This window comes from Nematolebias whitei, chromosome 17 (assembly GCF_014905685.2).
Source record: "Nematolebias whitei isolate Nwh7 chromosome 17, NemWhi1, whole genome shotgun sequence".
Classification (NCBI taxonomy): domain Eukaryota; kingdom Metazoa; phylum Chordata; class Actinopteri; order Cyprinodontiformes; family Rivulidae; genus Nematolebias; species Nematolebias whitei.
In genome coordinates this window covers 30,708,724-30,731,491 of record NC_056514.1, presented here as the reverse complement: position 1 = coordinate 30,731,491, position 22,768 = coordinate 30,708,724, and the positions used below count along the sequence as shown (strand labels likewise).

The 22,768-nt window shown below is 37.4% G+C and overlaps 2 protein-coding genes across 2 annotated transcripts in view; one reads left to right on the top strand and one right to left on the bottom strand.

The window, feature by feature from the left end:
* Positions 1 to 2,235: 2,235 nt before the first annotated feature.
* On the bottom strand, positions 2,236 to 7,959 carry tbata (thymus, brain and testes associated). The gene is given in 9 exon segments (XM_037690909.1): positions 2,236 to 2,300; positions 2,950 to 2,979; positions 3,057 to 3,203; positions 3,294 to 3,386; positions 3,682 to 3,835; positions 4,884 to 4,964; positions 6,335 to 6,427; positions 6,498 to 6,634; positions 7,705 to 7,959. Coding segments are annotated over 9 exon segments (1,044 nt in total). The 5' UTR covers positions 7,949 to 7,959.
* Positions 7,960 to 21,945: 13,986 nt separating this feature from the next.
* Positions 21,946 to 22,768, top strand: part of LOC119423510 (pyroglutamylated RF-amide peptide receptor) — a 15,188-nt gene continuing 14,365 nt past the window's right edge. Inside the window, exon 1 of the mRNA XM_037690908.1 lies at positions 21,946 to 22,327. Coding sequence (XP_037546836.1) covers positions 21,958 to 22,327 — 370 coding nt within the window. The 5' untranslated portion in view covers positions 21,946 to 21,957. The remainder of the gene's footprint in view (positions 22,328 to 22,768) is intronic.

The following is a 22,768-nucleotide window of genomic DNA, read 5'->3' as shown; positions in this document are numbered from 1 at the left end:
AATTAAACTTGTGCACCAAACACAGGGTGGCCGTCGCAGAGGAGCTCTCCAACCACCAGGACTGTCAGAAAACTCTTAGAGCAGCTTTTTCCAATCAGAAATGGGATATTTGTGGGCGTTTAGTGGAAATGAAGCACGTGTGTTCCTGTCCTTTATTGAAACGGATTGTTGGTCGAACATTGACAACGTCACAAAGTTGTAGTCACGCTGAGACGGTTTGTTTTAAATTGTTTTGTTTTTTTTATATATATTATGTTATCTAACAAGAAAGTGAAAAATATTGTCAGAGTAGCCTTTGAATTTGCTGTCCACTGTGTAAAAGGAAAACCTCAAGGACCTTGAGTTAAAAGGAAGCATCAAAGAAGGAAATTGGATTCTGTGAATGTTACATTTTTTATTATGTCTTAAATCATGTATTTGTTGTTCTGAAAGTGAAAAAAGATATTGAGCAGGTGTGTCTTCTTCAAATGTTTTCTCTCTTTTACTTTGTGCATTTCTTTGTTCGGACTTCATCTGAATCACGCTTTTGATCTTTTGTCTTTTTTTTTTTTTTTTGTAGAACAGTCATGACTTATCTTGTAAGTAGATTTTGTCATATTCCTCACTTTTTGGGCAGAAATTGCTTTACATCATGAAATTAAATGCATGTGAACGTGTTTCCAATTCCACTTTTCCAGTTTCCTTCTTTGTTCTTCCTACGCAGGAAACAGCAGAAAATATTTTTGAGTTGGGGTTATAAAAGCTGTAAAAAAAATAATTTCCTATTAGTGCTACACATGCTGATGTTCTACAGTCTGTCTAATATGTTGAATGAATGTGTGTGACATATTTCTTCTTTCTCATCGGGCATAAGTGCACGGTTAAAATACACAGGGTGAGGCATAAAGTACCGTGCCGCACCGATAGGGGGCAGTGTTGCCCCATAAGAACAATGAAACATCGCTGTGTGTTCTGTTGCGCAGAGGGGCGGGGGTGGAAGATCACATCTCAAAACTTAAGGATTTTTCTAAACTCATCATTTTTCCAAACGCATTCATCTTAAAATAAAGATAAGAGAATATGTTTTTTTTATTAATTTATTTAAAAAAGAGTAGTATGGAGTTGATTAAAGCATAATTAGATGCCTTTTTAAAAGAACAAAAAGGGCTAAATTGAAATATAAGCTTCTATTCTGGGTTCATATGTGAGCATCCGATTCCAGACGAGTCAGTCAGTGCCTCACCTGTCACAAACTTCACCGCACGCCACTGCTAACATGAACTGCTACAACAGTTTGAAGACAGGAGTTGGTTTAAGTTGACAAACATGCACATTAGAAGTGAATCCACTTAGACTAACTTGTCAGTTTTGTCAAAACCTGCATTTTATTTGCACCACTGTATTTTTTGTTATACAAGTCACACCTTTTTGTATAAATTTGCAAGTCCTGCGACTTATACACCGAAGTGACTAATTTATGTTTTGTCCCCATATTTATATTAATAACCCAATTTTTGGCTGAGATCTGACGATTTCATTCATTCTGACATGAAAACTATTAAACATTACCATTTTCAGCTGCTAGACGGCCCTCGAGCAATATGGCAAGCCAAGTGTCTCATTAATAGGTAAAAGTGGCTATTAGTGAGACACTTGGCTTGCCATACAAAGGCACCTTCGACTCGCTCCGGAACTCCTGGAGCAAACGTCTAATCAGCTTAATTTCGCTGCAACACCCAGCTGAAATGCAGCTGATTTGACCATTGAAGTGCATTTATTAAGGAAAAGTTCAACTGAGACACACCTTTACTATAATGTAGAGCAAACAAATAATTGTTTTTAAATGTTAATCTTGTTAAATTCTTGGTAAAGTCCTTCCATGTGCACTCCTGTGGCTGCCATTTTGGCAGCCAATTGTTTTTTGACACAACACTGACCCATGTTTCCTGGTGGTCCGCTGTGATGCACAACAAACGCAATGCATCAACGGTGACGCATAATAGATGCGAATTGTATGGCGAAGTGACTTATTTATGTTTTTTCCACTTTATTAGACATTTTTGGACTGATGCGACTTATATGGCAGAAAATGCTATAATTGTAATTTTAAACAGTTTTAGTACAAATAAGCTCTGGAATACACGTGTCTCACTGGACCTACAACAGAACTAATAATTAGAATAAAGAAATCATGTTGTCATAGTGACTGAAACTGTTTTATTTATTTTTATTCTGTTTGTGTTGCGCAGAAATATTTCAAGGGTGTTCTTCATGAGCTCCTGCATGGACTTCAAGGACCTGTGCTCCTCCTATCCTCACCGAAAAAATAAAACGGGTTAAACAAAAAGAACTTTTCTGAAAAAGCAGACCACTTACCACAAGCCCACGTGTTCCAAGTAGGAAAACACAAAAACTATATAAAACAAGATGGCAGGTCTACAATCTGTTAAATGTATATGAGGAATACAAAAATACCCTTTTCCAGAAAATGTAAACCTACACTATAGACTAAACTTTTAAATGAAATATAGAGAATGCATACATTTTCTTATCTTTTTTTTATTTTAATAGCTGCATCAAGAGCAAATTAGTACTTGTATTCTTCTTTGGTGAAATAGATCTATTCATGATTATAAAACCACACAAAAAAAAAAAAAAACATTAAGGTCAATTTTATAGGGTAGAAAAGAAAATGTCTATGAAAAGGCTGACCGGAGAATTTTAATAAGCTCCAGGACCCCCTTCCTGTGCAATCAGAAATTCATCTTGGAGGCTAAGAGAAGAGTGTTGCTTAAAATCAAATGAAATATGTTCTAGATAGAGAGGGAGAGCCGTCAGTTCAAAAACACAGCGGTGAAAGCAAATGGAAGATATCTACATTGAAATCACTCCAGGGAGCAAAGAAATGAAGCAGAAGTTGTTCAGAGCTGTTCAAACAACAAATAATGCATGAAGCTTGTTAGTTACATGGTTTTTCCGTGCTGCAGGTTGTATTTGCTTGGCGGTTATAAAAGATTTAAAAAATAACTTTAAGCGTGTGCAGAATGAATAATTGATCCAGATTAAAAGGGACAACGTCACCCAGTCCATGTTCTGCATTCTTCTCCGCAGCAGGTCGCCTGATGGAGCGTGGGAAACGGGAAACCTCTGGAAGCTCTGCCTGCTGCGACCCGGGAGGTCGGCACCATCCTCCTGAGCTTGTCTGATCATTCCCATCACCAGATCTATATCAATTCATTCAGCAAACTCTATTTAAAAAAAAAAAAATCACCTTTTTTTTTTTTTTTGTAGTTTGGAAACTACATGTAATTTACCGTGTATAGGCTTTTTACTTCTTTGACCTGCAAGCAGACTGCTGCACTGCTGACAGTCTGTTTGCAGGATCTCACAAAGAAGCTCCAAAACCTAACACGAAAGCAACGAACCATCAAAACAGCAGCTTGTAAAACCACAGCAGAATAATCCTATTAGGGACTTTCTCCAAATTACTGGTGACAGTCAGTGTTTCTCTGCAGGGTGTTTTCCACCCACAGAGCAAATGAAGAACAACCATCTAATAACCACCAAGAAATTCTGACATGTTGGAGTTTTGCTTTTGATCTGTAGGTTTTCTTTAAAACAAGGTTCTTTATATCAGTCACAGTATTTGGACTCAGTAATTGCGACAGGTAAACTCAAGATCATTGGAGCAGTATTGCAGCTTGAGTTCTTGATCGTGGAAAGGCTGGGGATACTTCCAGTGCTGGTGCTTGATGTGGTAGGATGTGGAGCACTATGGGATGATTCTTCCAGTTTCAGCTGGATACTGAATCTTTCATCAAACAAGCTCCCCTTCCAGTTCTTCTTCTTCTTTCGGCTTTTCCCTCATCAGGGGTCACTACAGTGAGCCACCCTTCTCCATCTCACTCTGTCCTCACTCCAACTACCTCCATGTCCTCTCTCTGTATCCATATATCTCCTCTTTGGACTTCCTCCTCGTCTTTTTCCTGGCAGCTGCATTTCTAACATCCATCCATCCATCCATCCATCCATTATCTTTACCCGCTTATTCCATTTTGGGTCACGGGGGTTGCTGGTGCCCATGTCCAGCAATCACTGTGCGAGGGGCGGGGTACACCCTGGACAGGTCGCAAGTCCATCACAGGGACACATAGAGTCAAACGAGACAAACAACCATTCACTCTCCCACTCACACCTAGGGACAATTGAGAGTTACCAATTAGCCTAACATGCATGTTTTTGGTCTGTGGGAGGAAACTGGAGTACCCGGAGAAAACCCACGCATGCACGGAGAGAACATGCAAACTCCACCCAGAAGGCCCCTGGACCGGGGTTTGAACCAAGGACCTGCTCGCTGAGAGGCAGCAGCTCTACAAGTTGCGCCACCGTGCTGCCTGCATTTCTAACATCCTTCTACCAATATACCCACTGTCCCTCCTCTGAACATGTCCAAGCCATCTCAGTCTGGCCTCTCTAACTTGATCTCCCAGTTGTTCAACCTGTGCTGTACCTCTGATGATCTCATTCCTAATCTTATCCATCCCTGTCACTCCTAAGGAGAACCTCAACAAAGCTCCCCCTCCAGTTGAATCTTGGATTTAAATCATTACATTTTATGAAATTGTGAGATTACCATCTGCTGCAGCTGCCCTCTTCAAGATGGTCGCTAATCACCACCAGCTGACAGCCATCTACTTGATGAGGTCCTGCTCTACAAAAGGCTGCAGTTGATGCTACTCGTCGCTGAAGCATTAGCCATTCATGGTACTCTATGTCTCTGGCCTGTGCTTGCATTTCTTCCAAGAGATACTCAAACCTGTTTTTGTGCTTATAGTACCCTGCCTTCTCGGATCCTGCCTCGCCTCGGTTCCCCTTCGGTCCTGCCCTGGATCCTCGTGTCTTGCCTTCCAGCCACTCGCCTGCTTTACATCCATCTCTGGAGCCCAGTTTGGATCAGGTCCTGTGCCTTCCAGCCACGAACAAACCTGTAAGAAAAAGACCAACCGGATTAACATCTACATTCAAACTACCTCTGCCAGAACCATCTGACCCTTTCCTTCCTCCTCAGGGCTCTAGCAGATCTACTGTATTATTATCTGCACTGTACATAATAAACACTGTTCTTTTGCATTCCCGAGTCTTGTCTTGTACCACTTTGGGTTCCTCGAGTCGTAACAGAAATAAGGCAGGAGCAAAAATAAATAACTAATTAAGGACTAGCATTTCTTGACGTAATTGTGCCAAAGATTTCAACCAAAGTGTCCTATAATAAAATAGAATTGAATCATGGCAATTATGATCAAACCCTGTAATTGAAGTCATGTAGCAATCTAGGGAAATATTGCGAGACCACAAAAAATGTGCAACAGCTCAAAATGTTTGTGACTGTCTCTCAGCTATTACCACACCAAATCTTAGCTCAGTATTTATACATTTGACAGCTCAAATCAAAATGATAGATCTCCAGCTGTGGACATACATCAAATAGTAACTTTCTTGGCGTGCCAATACAATTTTTGAAGTATGATAACTGTAACTGGGACCTTGAGTACACAATTTCATTCCACCTCATGTACCTTAAGTGATGCGAATGACAATGAAGAACCTTGAACATTGAAATAGTCCTAGCTGCTCTGTGTGGATTTGAACCAAATGCTAATATTAGCATGCATCAAAGTTCATACTCGATAATCCAGGTATAAAATCCAACAATGTTCAGTCAGATCATCTGGACGGTTTCCTTTTTTTTCGGAGACGTGTCATCCGTCATCCAACAAACTTCTTCATTCTGAGGAGCCATCAAAACCAAGCTGATTCTCCACAAACAGCATATTCCATAGTTGAACAAAACCAGTTTACTGGTGCTAAGATGGCCTCTGGGGCCCGCCCTCTCCCTCATCAACTCCTCTGAGACAGCCATGTCAAAGTGGTTCAAAACACCAAAGTTCATGCTCAATAATCCAAGTATAAAATCCAACAATGTTCAGTCAGGTCATCAGGAGAGTTTCTTCTTGTTTTCTGAGACGTTTCGTCCATTATCCGACAGACTTTTTCAATAATATTAGCATGCTAACTGGACATTCAAAACAAAGCCAGCATATTGATAAATTGTGAACAATTACGACAATGTATAGCAAAAAGCCAACATCAGTGGGTTTTATCATTTCTCCAACATGTGAGTCCTTGTATATGCTACGTAAATCCACTTCTTCATATAAATTTCTTTTAGCTGAGTAGGTGTATATTTACATATATGAGAGAGGAGAAAATTTATTCAGGTTGATTTGAATTTTGAAGCCAAAAGGTTTGTTCCAACAAACCGTTCAGATCTCAACGCACGGTGCTTCATGAATACCTCGTTTTGTCCTTTCTGGGTTTGAGGAGACAGTCTAACGTTAGCAGCAAGTTCTTTGAGTTCATCCCTCCAGGCCTTTGAGAACAGTGCTGTGAATTATCGAGGGAAGAAAATGAAGGTAGCACTTTAGACTGTTAATGAGATCTTTCATATGCACCTAAGGTTTGTTTCTGTTTCCATCGGTTTCATAAAGATGCCGACCAAATGGGAAAGCCAAAACTGGCTCAAATGATTTTTTTTAAAGGTGTGGGTTTTGAGAAGAGGGTGAGGGAAATAACGACGAGGTGACAAACCAGTCATCTTCTACCAGTGAACCCAAAGAAACAGACACTTACTACACGAGACGTCATGATAAACCTCCCATCTGTTTGTATCGTCTTTAATGTTGTTGCCTCCATTGGTATCTCCATTAATAAAACAGTGTCTTATGTATGATCAGGATGGAGCTTTTGCTTTACTAACGGTGTAATCTTAAAAATAAATGAGTACAAGCAGGTTGCATGGACTTAAATAAATTTTAAAAAATAATAAGAAGGGTTTGGGGGGAGGAATTTGGAAAGGAAAGGGTCTGTGAAGGCACCAAACTTGGGTCATTATTCCATCCATCTAAATCAGGTTTTATACTTTTATTTATCGACAGCAGAGAAATACTGAATACAAAAAACTGTGAAGTAAATTTTACAAAAAACAGCTATGGTTCAGTTTTCAGTTCGGACATGTAGGGCAATAAAAGAAATACTCTAAAGAAATAAAAGTGGTCGAAGTCGACCAAATACTGCCTAGATCTTTGTCAATAATACAACCCTTCAAGTAATATTGCTGGATGAGACACCTTAGGAGCTGTTTTTAGACAAAAGCCAAGACATTGCCGCTTCAAAATTCATATTTTTGTTAAAAAAATATTAGTTAATTTAAAAGAGTAAAATAAACAATAAACTGAAATATACAGCAATCAAATATAAATAGCCTAAAGGCTTATTTTGACTTTATTATATTTAAAACACTCTAAATATCCAAGGCAGTTGATTCCTTAATATATGTATGTTGATGTTATTGTACTTGCTGAGTAATTTTTTTTTTTTTTTAATAAGATTTGGAGTTTTAAATTAAGGGATCTGAATATTGATTTTCCTTCTGCAGCTCACGTTAATGAGCTGTAATATGTCGTAGAATAAAGTAATAAATGCTTAAATGAATCAAATGTTATGAAGGGAAGCATAAATTCAGTTTTTGCTGTTTAATTAGGTTTTAGTTGCCTGTAAACAATTTATAATTAAAGAAACAGCATTTCTCAGAGGAATACATATCATCCTCCACCAGACTTTTAAGCTAAAATCCTTGTGTGAAACATGGACATCTTGATGCACAACATGCTTTGCAATGAAAAGATGAATTTGTTCTGGTCCAGCGCTCATCTTGAATGTGTGGGTTGAGGTGGGAGAAAAGCGAGGGGTGACCCAAGGCGCCGAGGTTTGGTCTGCTCTTTGCCAGCATAATTTCTTTGCTGAAGAGATTGATCTGACTGTGGCTCCTTCCTCCTGTCTCACCTCTGGAGCCCTGGGTGTTCCCAACATCTTCATTTGCAACTGGAAGTGAAAACAAACATAAAATCATATGAGCTGATTATATGAAAATGATCAAATCATGTAATTTAAACACTCAGAACAAACTCTTCAGACAAAAATGAAGACAAACTCCTGAAAACCTGCAATAAACTATTCTAGAATAAAAGTCTTGTCCTATTCTGGTTTTTCTCAGAACTATTACTTAAAATGAAGTCCATATTTAGAGTAAATAACTCATAAGTAGCACTTTACCTGAGAAAAAGGCTCCAGCTCAAAGCTTGTGGCACATAAAACTCTGTTGCTTTAGTTGCTAAGAAACCTAAACTTAATAATGATTTCTCTGATTTAAGTGGGTTTTGTGCAGAGAAATCAAACATCCTTAAATTTTCTACTTTACATTAATAGTTTCATTGTTTGGAAAACCTAATTTATAGAAAACAGAATGAGGTCTTAATTCTTCATGAGGTTTTTTGTTGTTGTTTTTTACTGCAGTGTCTTGTTGCTGAAAACTAACTATAAAATCATGTATTTTTATAATAAAACCAGGTCTGAATGAATAATTTCTGCTCTAAATACAGTTTTAAATGATATCTTCTACCTAGATACAGTACCTTCTGTTTTCTTCAGCTTTCATTTGTCTCAGTTTCTTGTTCAATCTTTCTGTGAATCATTACATATTAATTGTATATCACCTAATTTTCTAAGTTAAATGTAAGCATATTATGCAAAATATGAAAATTTTGACTATTTAATAAAAAATACAGTTTTAATTAAAATATTATAACCTACAAATGGCTAAAAAAAATCATTATATATAGTAGTTTTTTTTTTCTTTGTCTATGTTATTATTTCTGATTTTAAAGTTTGTTAAAAACATAAAATAAATGCACATTTATAGCTAAAATGGTTGTATTTATATATTTAATCATTTTCTTTTATTATGCCAAATTTACCATGGAACGTTCAGCAAAGGATTTTTGATAAGTGATCAGATTATGCTACTGGTACGTTCAGTGTTTTCCCTTGGAACAAAATGTGGATTAGTAGATTAGCATTGTTGCCTCACAGCTAAAAAAATTCTGGTGCAATACACGGATCAATCCTGGTTCTCCTCATGGCCATGTGGGTTTTCTCCAGGTATTCCAGTTTTCTGTCATAGTCCAAAACTTTCAACATGTTTAGGTTGCCTTCAGACCCAGGCCTTCGTTGTGATTTGCATGGTGAAATAAACAAAAACTATTGTATGTTGTATGTTCTGATGTATCAATTCAGCAGATTGTTTTGTACATAAGTACAAAAAATGCATATCATTCATATCAACTACATAAGTTATAAACAAACTATCCAAGAGTTTGTTAAAAATAATAATTTGCACCTTAAGGACTGCATAAGCCTCAGATAATCTGTCTCCTCCTCTGCCTCCCTTATGTGGAGTACCCCATGGTTCTATTCTTGGACCCATATTATTTTCCATTTATGTGCTACCTTTAGGCTGCATTTTTAGATAATTCCACATTTATTTTCATTCTTATGACAACACGCAGGTCTACTTTCAGTTGAAGCAAAATCATTCTATTTCTCTGAAACCCCTGCTTGACTGCCTCTCTGAGGTAAAGGCTTGGATGACTTGAAATTTCCTGGATTTTAAAAAGGATAAAACTGAAGTCATCATTTTTGTTCCCAGAGAAAACCAAAGTGCTTCTTTATTTTTGGCTGTCTCACAGTCCAAGCTGGTCCACAGAGGTGATTGGCCTTTTTCACTCACTTGTAGCATCTTAAAAAAAAGTTCAAGACAAAAACAACTGGACTTTATTTGTAACAGAAGATGCTTCATTTCTCATCCGAGAAGCTTTCTCAATTCAAAGAACAGGGAGTGAGGGGTTTGAGTTATAAAGCTGAGGTAAAATGCATACGCACATGCAGATTGATCTATCACACCTCACAGTAGGGGTTCATTAAGGTTAATCTAATTCAAAGTAGGGCCACTCTCGTCACATGGATGACATTCCTGACAGGTGTGAAACTGGTTGGGTATCAGTGCTAAAGCTGCATTATAAGTTTTTTAAAGTTGAAATCTGAGACCTCCTCCTCTGTTTAAAGATGGTTTCTCTCGTTTTACATAAATTGCTTCCGTCACCCCCCTCTCAAACCATCTGTCTATTTTTTTTATTTACCATGTCCTGGATGACTGAGAATCTTCACCAGCATCTTGTAGCATCTTAATTGTGGAACCAGCTGCCTCTTCATATTCAGACAGGCTTCAACATTTGGTGTTTTTAAATCTCATCTTAAAGCACCTTTGTACTCACTGGCTTTTAAAACAGCATGAGAGATGGCTTTTTATTTATTTATTTATTCACTGCCTTTTTTTATTGTTTTTATGTGGTTTTTTTTTATCTCTTATTAATTTTTTTCTTCTATGTTTTTATGGTCTCCTGTTGTTGTATTGTCTTCTCACTGTTTGTTTTATGTGCAGTATTTTGACCAACACCAGTTGTTTTTAAATGTGTTGTATAAATTAATTTGATTTGAATTTGACCAATTGAAGGACAATTAAGATTGCTTTTATTGGACAAAAAGTTGCTTCAACCTCCTTTTGCTAATATAAACTAAACCACTAAATGAAGAATGGAATTCTAGGTATATTTCTTATTTATCATCATCACAGCTTCATAGTTCTTCAGCCGTCTTGGATCAGATGTACACCCAATGAGTTTCTAGATGACAGATTCAAATCTTTCCCATGGTTCATAAGATATTTTTGTAAACATGCAGGTTCTATTAATGGAGATGGGTGCTACAATCTTATCAAGGAAGATCGTGAATGACAGATCAGGGCAGCTTAGTTTGTTTTAGGACAGGGTTACCTTCTGAACTTCTGTTTTAACAGAAAACATCTGAACTAGAAACAAAAAGCATCACTTCTGCCTCATTACTAGATTTTGTGCACGCTGTGCTCCCACTGAGACAAATAAATTTGTGGTTTTATCTGCAGCATTGCGGGGATGAGAGGTTGAAAGACAGTGCAGGAAAAACCACCTCCAAACTGCTGGCCTTTCTCCTTCTGTAGGTGATTTGAGTATAATTTGTATAAGTGGATGCTGCAGCTGTACAGGTGGGCATCACAAATGTTCCAGGCGTTATAACGGTTCATTGTGAGATGTTAGATAACTTAAAAGCTTGTGAGAAGTGTGAGACATGTAGCAGTGAAAGGATAAAACTTGGGCAGAGTTTGGAAATGTAAATACTGAACGCAACCATATTGTCACACGTGCAAATGTGCAATAAGTTGGCACAGAAATGCAAACAAATTAATATGTATTTACAATATGCATTTGTTATCAATCTGATTCAATTCAAAAATACTTTATTAATCCCAAGGGGAATATAAATGTTGTAACTCATCACCCTGGTTTCATCAAAGAGTTGTTATAGATGCTGATGGTTGTGAACAGGAAGGATCTCTTGTCTGTCTTACAGCAGATCTGAAGACACTGTTTGCAGATGTTGATACATCTATTTGGACTTGGTGGGTTTCTCAGTCTTTCTGGAAAGCAGGACCACCTGAATGTTGGGCAGAACTCCTCCCTGAGCAATGGTCACTCCTCCCAGCAACTTGTTGAGCTTCTTGTAATTGCGGACAGACAGCAGGTATCAGGGGATTATCTTGGTCTTCTTGTAGTCACGACCTGCGTTTCCCACCAGCTCTAAGATCTCGGCAGTCAGGTACTCAAGCACCTCTGCCAGATAGACAGGGATGCATCCATGGAACCTCATTTTAAACTCATTTGTGATTTGGGGCTGTAGCTGAGACATTATTTGAGCTTTTGAGATGTTAATCAGCTGCTCCCAGTTGTAAAAACACCGTGTTGCCATGGTTACACATCATAACAAATATCCAAAATTCAAAATACTTTATTAAGCCCAAAGTGAAATTAAGTGCTGTCATAGCTTATCATCCTGGTTTCATTCAAGAGTAGATGCTAATAGCTGTGGGCAGAAAGGATCTACTGCAGCAAATCCGAAAAATCTGGCCACAGATACCAATCCATCCACCCGGATCCAGCTTGCTGTCAGACCCAGTGGGCCTCTCGGTCCTCCTGGGCATCAGGACTGCCCAAAAGCCAGGCAGAATTCCTCCCTGAGTGATGGTCACTCCTCCCAGCAGTCTGCCGAGGTCCTCATCACCACGGACAGACAGCTGAATGTGCCGGGGGACAATCCCAGTCCTCCCAATGTTGTCACGAGTCAGGTACTCGAGCACCGCCGCCAGGTTGACGGGAATTCATCCACGGTGCCTCCTCTTCAACTCATTAAAATCAACAAAAATTCAGTAAAAATCCTTCCAGCTGCACATCATCCAATATCAGAGGAAATAATCATCCAAAAAAGGTGATTTGCATCCAGAAAAAAGGAATCGCAGTTTTCCAAAGCAACATCCCAGAATGATAGAGCTGCTCTAATATGCAGCCACCTTGAGCCACACAATTCTATAACTCTGATGCAAATGTTTTTGCAAACTGCTTCTGTTTTTAGTTTAACTTTCAGGTTTTAAAGGCCTCCTCGTTATTATAAATTTGAGTTGAGGAAAAGAAAAATCATCAATGCCAATAGTTATAATGTTTTATAGTTCTAAGGTTTTGTGTGTTTGTTACCAAAATATCTCAAGATCCACTAGACGATTTTTTATTAAACTTGCACTAAGTGTTATTTCAATGTACCAGTCAATTTTACAGATATTGAGCTAACATTTGGCATAGTCGTAGCTGAAAAAGATCCCCAAAACATATTCTGAGCACTAACAGATCTTTTATCCTGATGCATGCTCAATAATCCAGGTAGAAAAATCTAAAAAAGTTAAATCTGGTCCTCTGGACATTCAAAAAAACTAAACAAAGCAAATCAACAAAAAAATGTAGAAACGTTTCGTCTCTCATCCGAGAAACTTCCTCAGTCTGAGGAGCTGTATTCAGCTCAGTCTCTTAAATAGCACCGTCTCAGAGTGGATCAACCAGTTTTGCTGCTGACAACCAAAACCAGCTGATCACATGCTCAAGAAGGACCATCAGCCTAACAATGGATCATTAGCACACTGATGGCTGTTTACTATTCACAGAGGGCTGAGTGATACTAGCAATCACAGCATTGTAAGAGGGGGACAGTTGAACCCGGAGGCCTCCACCCCTGTTTAACGATGGACGATTTCTTTTCACAAAGATGGCCTCCTTTACTCCTCTCTCAAACCATCGTTCCTCTCTGTCCAGGATGTGAACATCTTCATCCCTGAAAGAGTGACTGCTGGCCTGGAGATGAGTGTAGACCGCAGAGTCCTGGCCTGATGATGTTGATCTTCTGTGCTGGCCCATCCTTTTGGCCAGTGGCTGTTTTGTTTCCCCGATGTAAGACTGATCACAGCCCTCCTGACACTGAACAGCATACACAACATTACTCTGTTTGTGCCGGGGGACTGGATCTTTGGGATGAACCAGTCTTTGCCGTAATGTATTTTGGGGTTTAAAAGCCACTGGGACGTTATGTTTAGAAAATAAACGTCTCAGTTTCTCTGATACTCCCTCAACATATGGAATGACCACTGGTCTGGGTCTGGGTTCCTCCTTTTCACCTGATGGCTGACTGGAGTCCTGTTTGGGTTTCTTCTCTGCTTTCAGGAGATTAACAGATCTTTTAGTAAAATGTTGCCGTGACCTATTTGGGGTCAGCTCAGTCTGACTGAGCTTTTAAGAATTATTGTTTTTTTCTTTAACATGTGAAGGACACATTTCTGTAGGTCTCTAGTGGTGGAAATCTGAACAATACCTGACTAAATGTATATTTTTTAAAACATAAACCTAAAGTTAGCTTGGTTTAAAGAGCGTTGTTCATAATTGCTTTAAGATTTCAGATCTGAAAGTATAAACTTTCAGACTAATCAGTAACTCATCCAGATTTTAAAGAATAAATCATAAAAAAATAAAATAAAATCAGATTTCTGGCCAGTCAGACTGCAAAGACGACAGAAACAAGTTTGGTTTAAACTCAGATTTAGTGCAAGTCGAAATAAGCTCATAGTAATTCATCAAAATATAATGCATATCAACCTTGAACACTAATTCAGTGTTGATGTACTCTTTCTCAAATTTTAAAACCTCCATACGTTGGCTTGTTATCGCCACACTTTGAAAGTAAATGCATCTGAAAATATCAGCAGAGATAATGCAGCTCTTGGAAGAATGAAGACTAAATAAGTGTTTTTGAAGTGAATTTGAAGGTTATTAGTGGGAATTGTTTTGTCTTCTGCCTCAGATGAGTAATGTTGACCTTGGCAGAGCCTTGTTAAAGTGTACCCATCTACCAGCAGATTTAAAGATTTTTAAAGGGCACTCAAAATAAAATCATGGGAACAATGAAAAACACTTTAACTACGGAATAAATAATGCATATTGTTTTATTTTGTCTTTGTGCATATAAGTATCTTTTAGTCTTTCTTTTTCCATACTTCACTCATTCCTTTATATTCATTCTCAATATACATATTTGTGTGAGTGCTGATTCAGCAATCACACTATTGCGTTTTTATGTTTTTTATTTATTTATCTATTTTATTTTTCCGTAATATTTTTGCGCTCTTAACGACTATACGTACTTTTTCTATTTTAGCTTGTAATTAATCAAAATGCCCAGCTCATTCAGGAAACGGGTGCTGTGACTTTTAGTTTTTTTGACTTTTCAAAGTTTTAAAGTTATTTTCCAATATTTTCCCATAGAAATATGTAAAAAAATTATCTTCAGTTTCATCAGAAACATTGTTCTCTTTTCAGTCATTTTCTCTTTTTTATGCTAATTTAGATTTTAGCTAGCATTCTGATCATTAAGCAAGCCTTTTGCTACTTTGGCTAGCCTTTTGGTACTTTTGAATTTTTAGCTATAGTTAGCTATTTTTACCTTTCAGCTTGTTATACCATTGTCTCCAATTAGATTTTAGCTGGAGTTTTGCTACTTTTAGCTTTAACAACTCAAATTCGGCTTCCTCAGTGAAGTCCCTCAGCACTCGCAGTGTATTGTTGCAGAAACTGCAAGCTCTGTTTTTCGTCTTCTTCTTTCCTGTATGTGTCGTATGATGGCAGTCACATTTATTTGGGTAATAGGCTCATTTTAAGGTTTTATCAGCTAACTGTATGATTTTGAAACAGAAAGTTTAGCCAATACATTTATAAATCTCAGATAAGTGGTGCTTTGGTTTATGATATCCTCTCATCTTGTGGTGTTTTCCTAACAGTAAATGTCAGCTGTTCGCACATTGAGCCTGTTTGTGTGTGTGTGTGTGTGTGTTGACAGGTTTGGATGTGTTGTCTGTCCTTGTATTAAAAATTAATGATATCACTCAGACAGAGACGTCTGACAGTGACAACTGATCCTGTAAAAGTTAACTCATATGAGGCTGCACGCACTGAAGAATTTGCATTTGTAACTCTCTTTGCTCGTCTCAGGTCCAGTAAGTTGACTTCACAAGACACACTCAGGTTCACTGTATTCGTTCTAGCGAGAGAAAATGAAGTTGGTGGTTCACATCAGTCCAGCAACTTCTGCCCCACAGTTACAGACAGCAACAGAAAAAGCTGACTGTGATCGTATTGTGGTAGTTAACATGAATTTACATCATTAATCCACAAAACAAATCTCATCTTTAACATAAAAACAATGAATATATATATATATTAGTACGGGAACTAAAATCACACATATACCATTCAAAGACTATCACACAATTGATAACTGTAACTTACTTTGTATCAAAAAGGAAAACATACCTAGCAAGAGAAAATCAAGTTGGTGGTTAACATCAGTCCAGCAACTTCTGCTACATTAAATAAAATACAATAAATAACCCTAAACAAACTACAGAGCAATAGCTCCCAACGAACAGTTGACAACAGTTAACAGTTGTAAAATTAAACACAGCTTTTCATATTCTCCATCTGAAAAGCTTCAAAATGACATGTAGTTTGTTCACATTTAGTCATTTTCAACAAGCTAGTCTTGTTTGCACAAGTTTGAAAACTGTATTTTTATCGAGCAAAAATGGTGTCATCAGAATTCCCAGTCCAATATTTAAAAATGAGAATGAAGTTCACAATGACACAAAACATTTCTTGATGAACATATATATATATATATATATATATATGTATATGTATCCCAGAAATGAGGGTCTGATTTTCTCAATGTCCTCCCACACACCATAAACATGCATGTTAGGCTGATTGGTACATGTAACTCTAAATTGTCCCCATGGTGTGGGTGAGAGAGTGAATGGTTGTTTGTCTCCATGTGTCCCTGTGATGGACTTGTGGCCTGTCCAGTGTGTCCCCTGCCACTTGCAGCAGACACCAGCTGCCAACAACTCTACACCTTCAGTTGTGTGAAAGCAGGGAAATAATTGCAACATATTATGATCCTTAATTATCTAAACTTTACTTTTGTTAATTTCCAATAATCATGTTCTTAAAATTGAGTTTGATCAAATTGTCCATAAAATGCAAATAATTTGTTTACGTCTATAAAACTTTACCGTTTTCAGAAATCAATTTTTTTTTTTTTTGACCTAAGGGCTCTGCAACACATCTGTCTCTTTACATGAAACAACGAAAATCACCATTTTTAAAGTTTATTTTTAAGCCCAACAGTTTATGTTTCTATGGAAACCATCATTAACAAACGCCCACAGTGACACCCTGACGAGATCATCTTTTATATCTTTTTGTGCAACCTTAATTCAAGCAACTTGGTGTGTTTTTAAAATACACACCTAATACACTATATATATATATTTATATAGCTATATATATATATATATATATATATATATATATATATATATATATATATATATATATATATATATATATATATATATATTAATTATGTGTTTAATCCACTGTGATCAATACACCAAATCATTTATCAATAATTTTAAGAAGCTTTATTTGTTCGTTTGTTCTTAAACAAATGCAGCAAATTGTGTCCGTTAATGCTGTGACAGAAAAACTGCAGGGCTTCATAGAAACTCGTTTCTGTTTTTGCTCCTTGTGTGTTAAAGGTCATATTGTTAGTAAAACTTCTCACTTTATTCCAGCCTGCAGCCCTCTGAGCTGCAGGAATCCTCCTCAAGCTGAGATGCAAAGTCACACACCAAAGTAATGGATTTGTGCCTAATTTGTATAAAAATTGAAGAAAAACCTTTAATTTTTATTCTCTGCCTCTAGAGCAGGAGTGTCCAAAGAGTGGCCCGAGGGCCATTTGTGGCCCTTGGAGTGATTTTGTGCGGCCCATGACTGCAACTAAAGAATGGTTTAATTTTGCCCCACAGGCTTAAGAGGTTGATGCAGATGTAGACCTTCTTCAGATTTAATGCTTATACTTTTTAAATATCTCCTTGAATGGCCACCTTATCGCGGTGGTGGAGTTTGTGCTTGTTAAATATAATTTTTAGGTTTAACAGCAAAAAAGTTGAAAATAATCTCCTCAAAATTAGCAAAATTAATTACAATACAAAAATTTAGCTATAATTCCTTTATCCTAAAACAAACCTTTACTGACCTAGCAAAAAGTAGAATTTTGCATAATAATTCATAACACTTGCCTAAATAAAACAAGTGTTTTCAAAGAAAATATTTCTGTTTGAGTTAATAATCAATGGCGAGAAATGTGACATTTTTGAAAGTAAGTGGTATCATCGACATACAAGTTGATCAACGTTATCACCTTATGAATGTGCTTTAGAAACTGTCAGCTGTTTGTCAGAACTTTGATTAACCATTTGGGCCGTCCATGGTCCAAATGGGTGTTTGAAGTTCTCCCCCTTTCTTAAAGAACATTTACTCATTTCAGGCTTTTGTCTCTGAAAATAAATGAAAAGGAATTTTCAAAGCGGGGCAGCACGGTGGCGCAACTGGTAGAGCTGCTGCCTCTCAGCGAGCAGGTCCCTGGTTCAAACCCCGGTCCAGGGGCCTTTCTGGGTGGAGTTTGCATGTTCTCTCCGTGCATGCGTGGGTTTTCTCCGGGTCATCCGGTTTCTTCCCACAGACCAAAAACATGCATGTTAGGCTGATTGGTAACTTTAAATTGTCCCTAGGTGTGAGTGAGAGAGTGAATGGTTGTTTGTCTCGTTTGTCTCTGTGTGGCCCTGTGATGGACTTGCGACCCGTCCAGGGTGTACCCCGCCCCTCGCACAGTGATTGCTGGACATGGGCACCAGCGACCCCCGTGACCCAAAATGGAATAAGCGGGTAAAGAAAATGGATGGATGGAACTTTCAAAGCACAAGAAAACAAAAAAAATAGTCCCTCCCAAAAAAAAAAAAAAAATTTTTTTAAATCTAATAAATTAAATTCTTTAAAAAAAAAGAAGAAGAAGAAAAAACTAGATTAATGTTTATGAGGCTCATAATGTTCTGGATCTGCAAGAATTTAACTCCCGCTCTAGAGCTATTAGGTGGTGGGGGGGCTTTTTCGAGGAAGCAATAGTTCTCAGAATCAGCAAAGCTTTTTTTATTTAACCTCATGCTTTTTGTTTGCAAAATTCAATAAACCAAAGTGATGACGTGTTTAAAAATATTTATAATGATGCACACAGTTTGTTGGACATAAGGTTAAATATGTAAAAGCTTGACAAGTTTTTGTTGGGATTTTGCGGTCGTATTATAAAAATATATATTTACAAAGACAACAGATTTAAAAAGTATGTTAGAAATGTTTTCATAAAGACAGATTTTTAATTTGTATTTATTTATTTATTTTTGTTTTAGGAGAGTGAAAAATATTTAGAAAATGCAATTTTTGTTGCTTCTGCACTTGGTCAACTTGTTCTGTTCAAAACAGTCGTTTTGACCTTACGTTTTGTTCCGACGACACACTTTCTGCTTTAATTTACCGAGTTTATTCAGAAAAGTGTGCACAAAAACAAAAACATAGACTTATGCCAAGGTTTTATTGTGTTTTTTCATATATAGATTACTGAACAAGTACAATCATAAAACAGATGAAATGTGCACAAACTTTCTATAAAAATAAAACATAAAAAAATATTATTATTACAATTTTGCTGGTATTTTCTAAAACTAATTGACTAAAACTTTTTTTTTTAACTTACAGAAAAATATAGAACGGTTTTGATATGACTCGTTAAATAGCGTTGACAATAAAATGGTTTATTAAACAATAAATTTGAGGTGTTTATAGATTTATCCTCTGTTGGAAACCACATATAACAGAAATATGTTATTTATGCAGATCTGACAGTAGTTTGTAATTTTAAAGACTTATTGAATGTAAAAGTTTGCATATGTTGCATTGCTTTTGAAAATGCATATAACTATTTTTTTTTTTTTAAAGCTTTGAACATTCAAAAAAATCTATTTGCTATAGATTTTTTTTATCGCAGTGTTTTCAAAAACTCTAGAACATATTTCTCATGTTGCAAACAACAGACTACTTAGGCTTTTTCAGTATTTGTTGAATTAAGAGGTTAAAAAAAAACATAATTTATTAGAGTTATTTGTATATAAAGATTGTTCAGTTGGAATATATGTGAGCTATAGATGTTTTCTTGGAATTAAATTATGAAACAGTAGAAAGTTAAAATCAACAGTGCATGTGTTCGCAAAAGATTTTAAGTTCAACATGATTTAAAATGTAAAGTGATGTATATGTGATGATAATAAAGTCTTTAAGATGAATGAAATTATTCACAGAGTCTGTTTTTGGTTTTGTTTTGAGGATTTTTGTAGGATTGTTATATTTGAAGTGTGATGGATGGAAACCAGCTTCCTGCTCAGCCTGTTCTCATTCTGGTTGTTGTGTTTATATTGTTAATATTGTTGTTATTTATATTGAAATGTAATCAAAACCAACTAATTAGTTCATTGTTTCCCCCCTTTCATTCTTTTATTTTTAATTTGCTAAAGGGGGATAAATGACACGTTGCAGAAACAGCCTTAAATTAATGTTTACATTGTTTAAACAGCCTCATGTGGAGTTACAAGAGATGCAAATTGGAGAATTTTTATTTTTTGCCATTTTTCATATTTGACTGGAGCGATAAGGAGGAGGAGGAGGAGGAGGAGGAGGAGGAGGCTGCAGCAACTGTTTGAACAGACGAGCTGTGCAGCTGGACAGAGCTGGTGTCACAGCATGACTTAAAACTTTCCGTTTAACGGCAACTTGAAAAAAGTTTGTTTGCACCGTTTGTTGTCGCTCCTGCAGAGCCTGAACTTTACTTTAACTCCAGAACTTGTGGGCTGAGTTACGCAAGAGTCTTTAATCAATCGATCAGTCTTAAAACTGGACAACGTGTCGGCCGGATGGACAGAAACTGGAAGTTAGTTCCACAAGAGAGGAGCCTGATAACTGAAAGATCTTCCTACCATTCTGCCTCTGGAAACTCTAGGAACCGCGAGTAAGCCTGCAGTCTGAGAGCCAAGTGCTCTGTTAGGAAAATATGGAACAATAAGATCTTGAATATAAGATGGAGCTAGGTTGTTGAGAACTTTGTAGGTTAGAAGTAAGATTTTTAATTCAATTCTGGGTTTGATGGAGCCAATGGAGAGAAGCTAAAACTGGAGAGATATGATCTCTCCCACTAACTCCAGTTAAGACTTTTTTTATATGTTTTTTGCTTTTATTTGTCTGTTTTTATCAGATGGCAGCTGAAACATTTTCAGCCTTCTTCAGCAGTTTTCAGCAAAAATCACTCAGTGAGCATTCACTCTGCATTTTCACAGGAAATGCAGTTCCAGTTTCTCATTTTACCACATCCCATAAATTGTACTAGAGGTGTCAAGTTTGTCATGAAGCTCTTTAAGTAACTTTGACTGGAATAAACGTGAAGGAAACGTCCTTGTCTGCAGATCACCCGCTAAGAGAGGACGGATGCATAATCCAGAATAAATATAATCAAGCTTTATTCACATGGAGGTACAGCTTTTTAATGAGGTAATTTTATCGGGATTTGAGGATTAACTTTCATTCTGAAGGTCACAACTAGACAATCAGTAATTTAATGTTTGTACTTCCATGTTGGCTTTATTTATTTATAACAGTGGAAGTTTTTTTTTTTAAAAAAGCAGTGGTGCAGTTTTATTTTATGCATCATGTCACTTTCTTTCTACTTTCTTCCTCTTTCTCGCGTTGTAAGGAGAGCAGTTCCTTCCTGATACTTATTCACTAAATCTATTTAACAAGTTTATTTGACAGAGGCCGTTTCAAAGATGAAGAATCAAGAGGCCTCACATTTACTTTGTCCACATCGATGCACGATCTCATGTGAGGTCTTTCAAGATGTAGCTCAACGGATGACTCTCAGCTACTACCACGACAGATTTCCACTAAATATTTCTAAAACTATAAGTTGCAGCCATGTTTGTGTTTTCTTAAGGCCAGCAGCAGGTTGACGTCTAGAGTTTTGATATTTTTCTGAACGTTGCATTAAAATCTGCACCATGGTTCATGAGATGTATTTCTAAACATGCATTTGATTCCGATACTTGTAGCTGCAAAGTTTTAAAACCAGATTTCAGTCGCTCAGAATACAAATGGGAGATGACTCTCAGTGTACCACACCAAGTTTTAGCACAAAATATGTACACATCTGTAAACATCTGTAAATATCTTGCAATTTCCTGCGGGATCAATAAAGTTCTATCTTAGTGTTTTGTAAGGTCACTCAAGATTGACTTCAAAAGGCAGTCAGATGGAGATGTATACTTTCTTACAATTTTAATCCCACTGGGTCGAGATTTATTTTGCTAACAGGCAACCATTATCACCATTTTTGCCTTTTGGAATTATCTGGTTTTTTTTTTTGGTTTTGACATTTACAGACTGGCTGATTATATATTCTGCACACAGAAAGGACTTTCAGACCTACATAATAAGATGTTTTCCTGTCTGCTCTTCTCCACCTCTTCAGCGCGCACCACTCAGGAGGGAGAGAGAGAAACAGCTGCAACATCTGGCGCTGCTGGATTTAAGACCTGCTCCCTCCAGTTGAGGACTTGTCAGGATGGCAGCAGCTTCCACAGACTCGGGACAGCAGAGCTCCTCCAGAATCACCCCCGAAGTGCTGCAGGAGATGCTGCAGCTGTACAACCTGAGCCGCCAGGAGTTCATCAGCACCTACAACATCCAGCCGCTCGTCTACGTCCCGGAGTTACCGCCGTGCGCCAAGACCACCTTCGTCGTCATGTACGCGGTGATCTTCGTCCTGGCTCTGGCCGGGAACAGCCTGGTCATCTACATAGTTGTGAAGAAGAGAGCCATCCAGACGGCCACGGATATTTTCATCTGCTCCCTGGCTGTCAGCGACCTGCTCATCACTTTCTTCTGCGTCCCCTTCACGCTGCTGCAGAACATCTCCTCCGAGTGGTTCGGCGGTGAGTCCCATTAAGTTCATTAGATGCGCGTGGAGGGTTCATTTAGGGAGCAGGAGGAAGATCTCCGGGAGACTCCAACTTTATGGAAGTGGTGAAAATAAGTTTGATGCGCTCGTTTAAAGCCTGATTATTAAAATCTGCGAGGAGCACGAGGACTTCATTAACAGCTGATAAAAGGTCTGTGCAGAGAATTAATAGACAGACAGATTTTGTTTTACCTTTAAAAGTCTTTTATTTGCTGCCACACAAAGAAACAATCATAGTGAAATAAAAAAAAACATAAAAGTACCTGGATATTAAATGTAACTTGCACTGACGAGCATTTTACAATACTATACAATTCTTCAGTTCTTTATTCTCAAGTTTTGCCTTTCACAAGAAAGTTTAGCAGGCATGGAACTGGCCTTATCTTGAAAACCTTATCTATCCATCCATCCATTT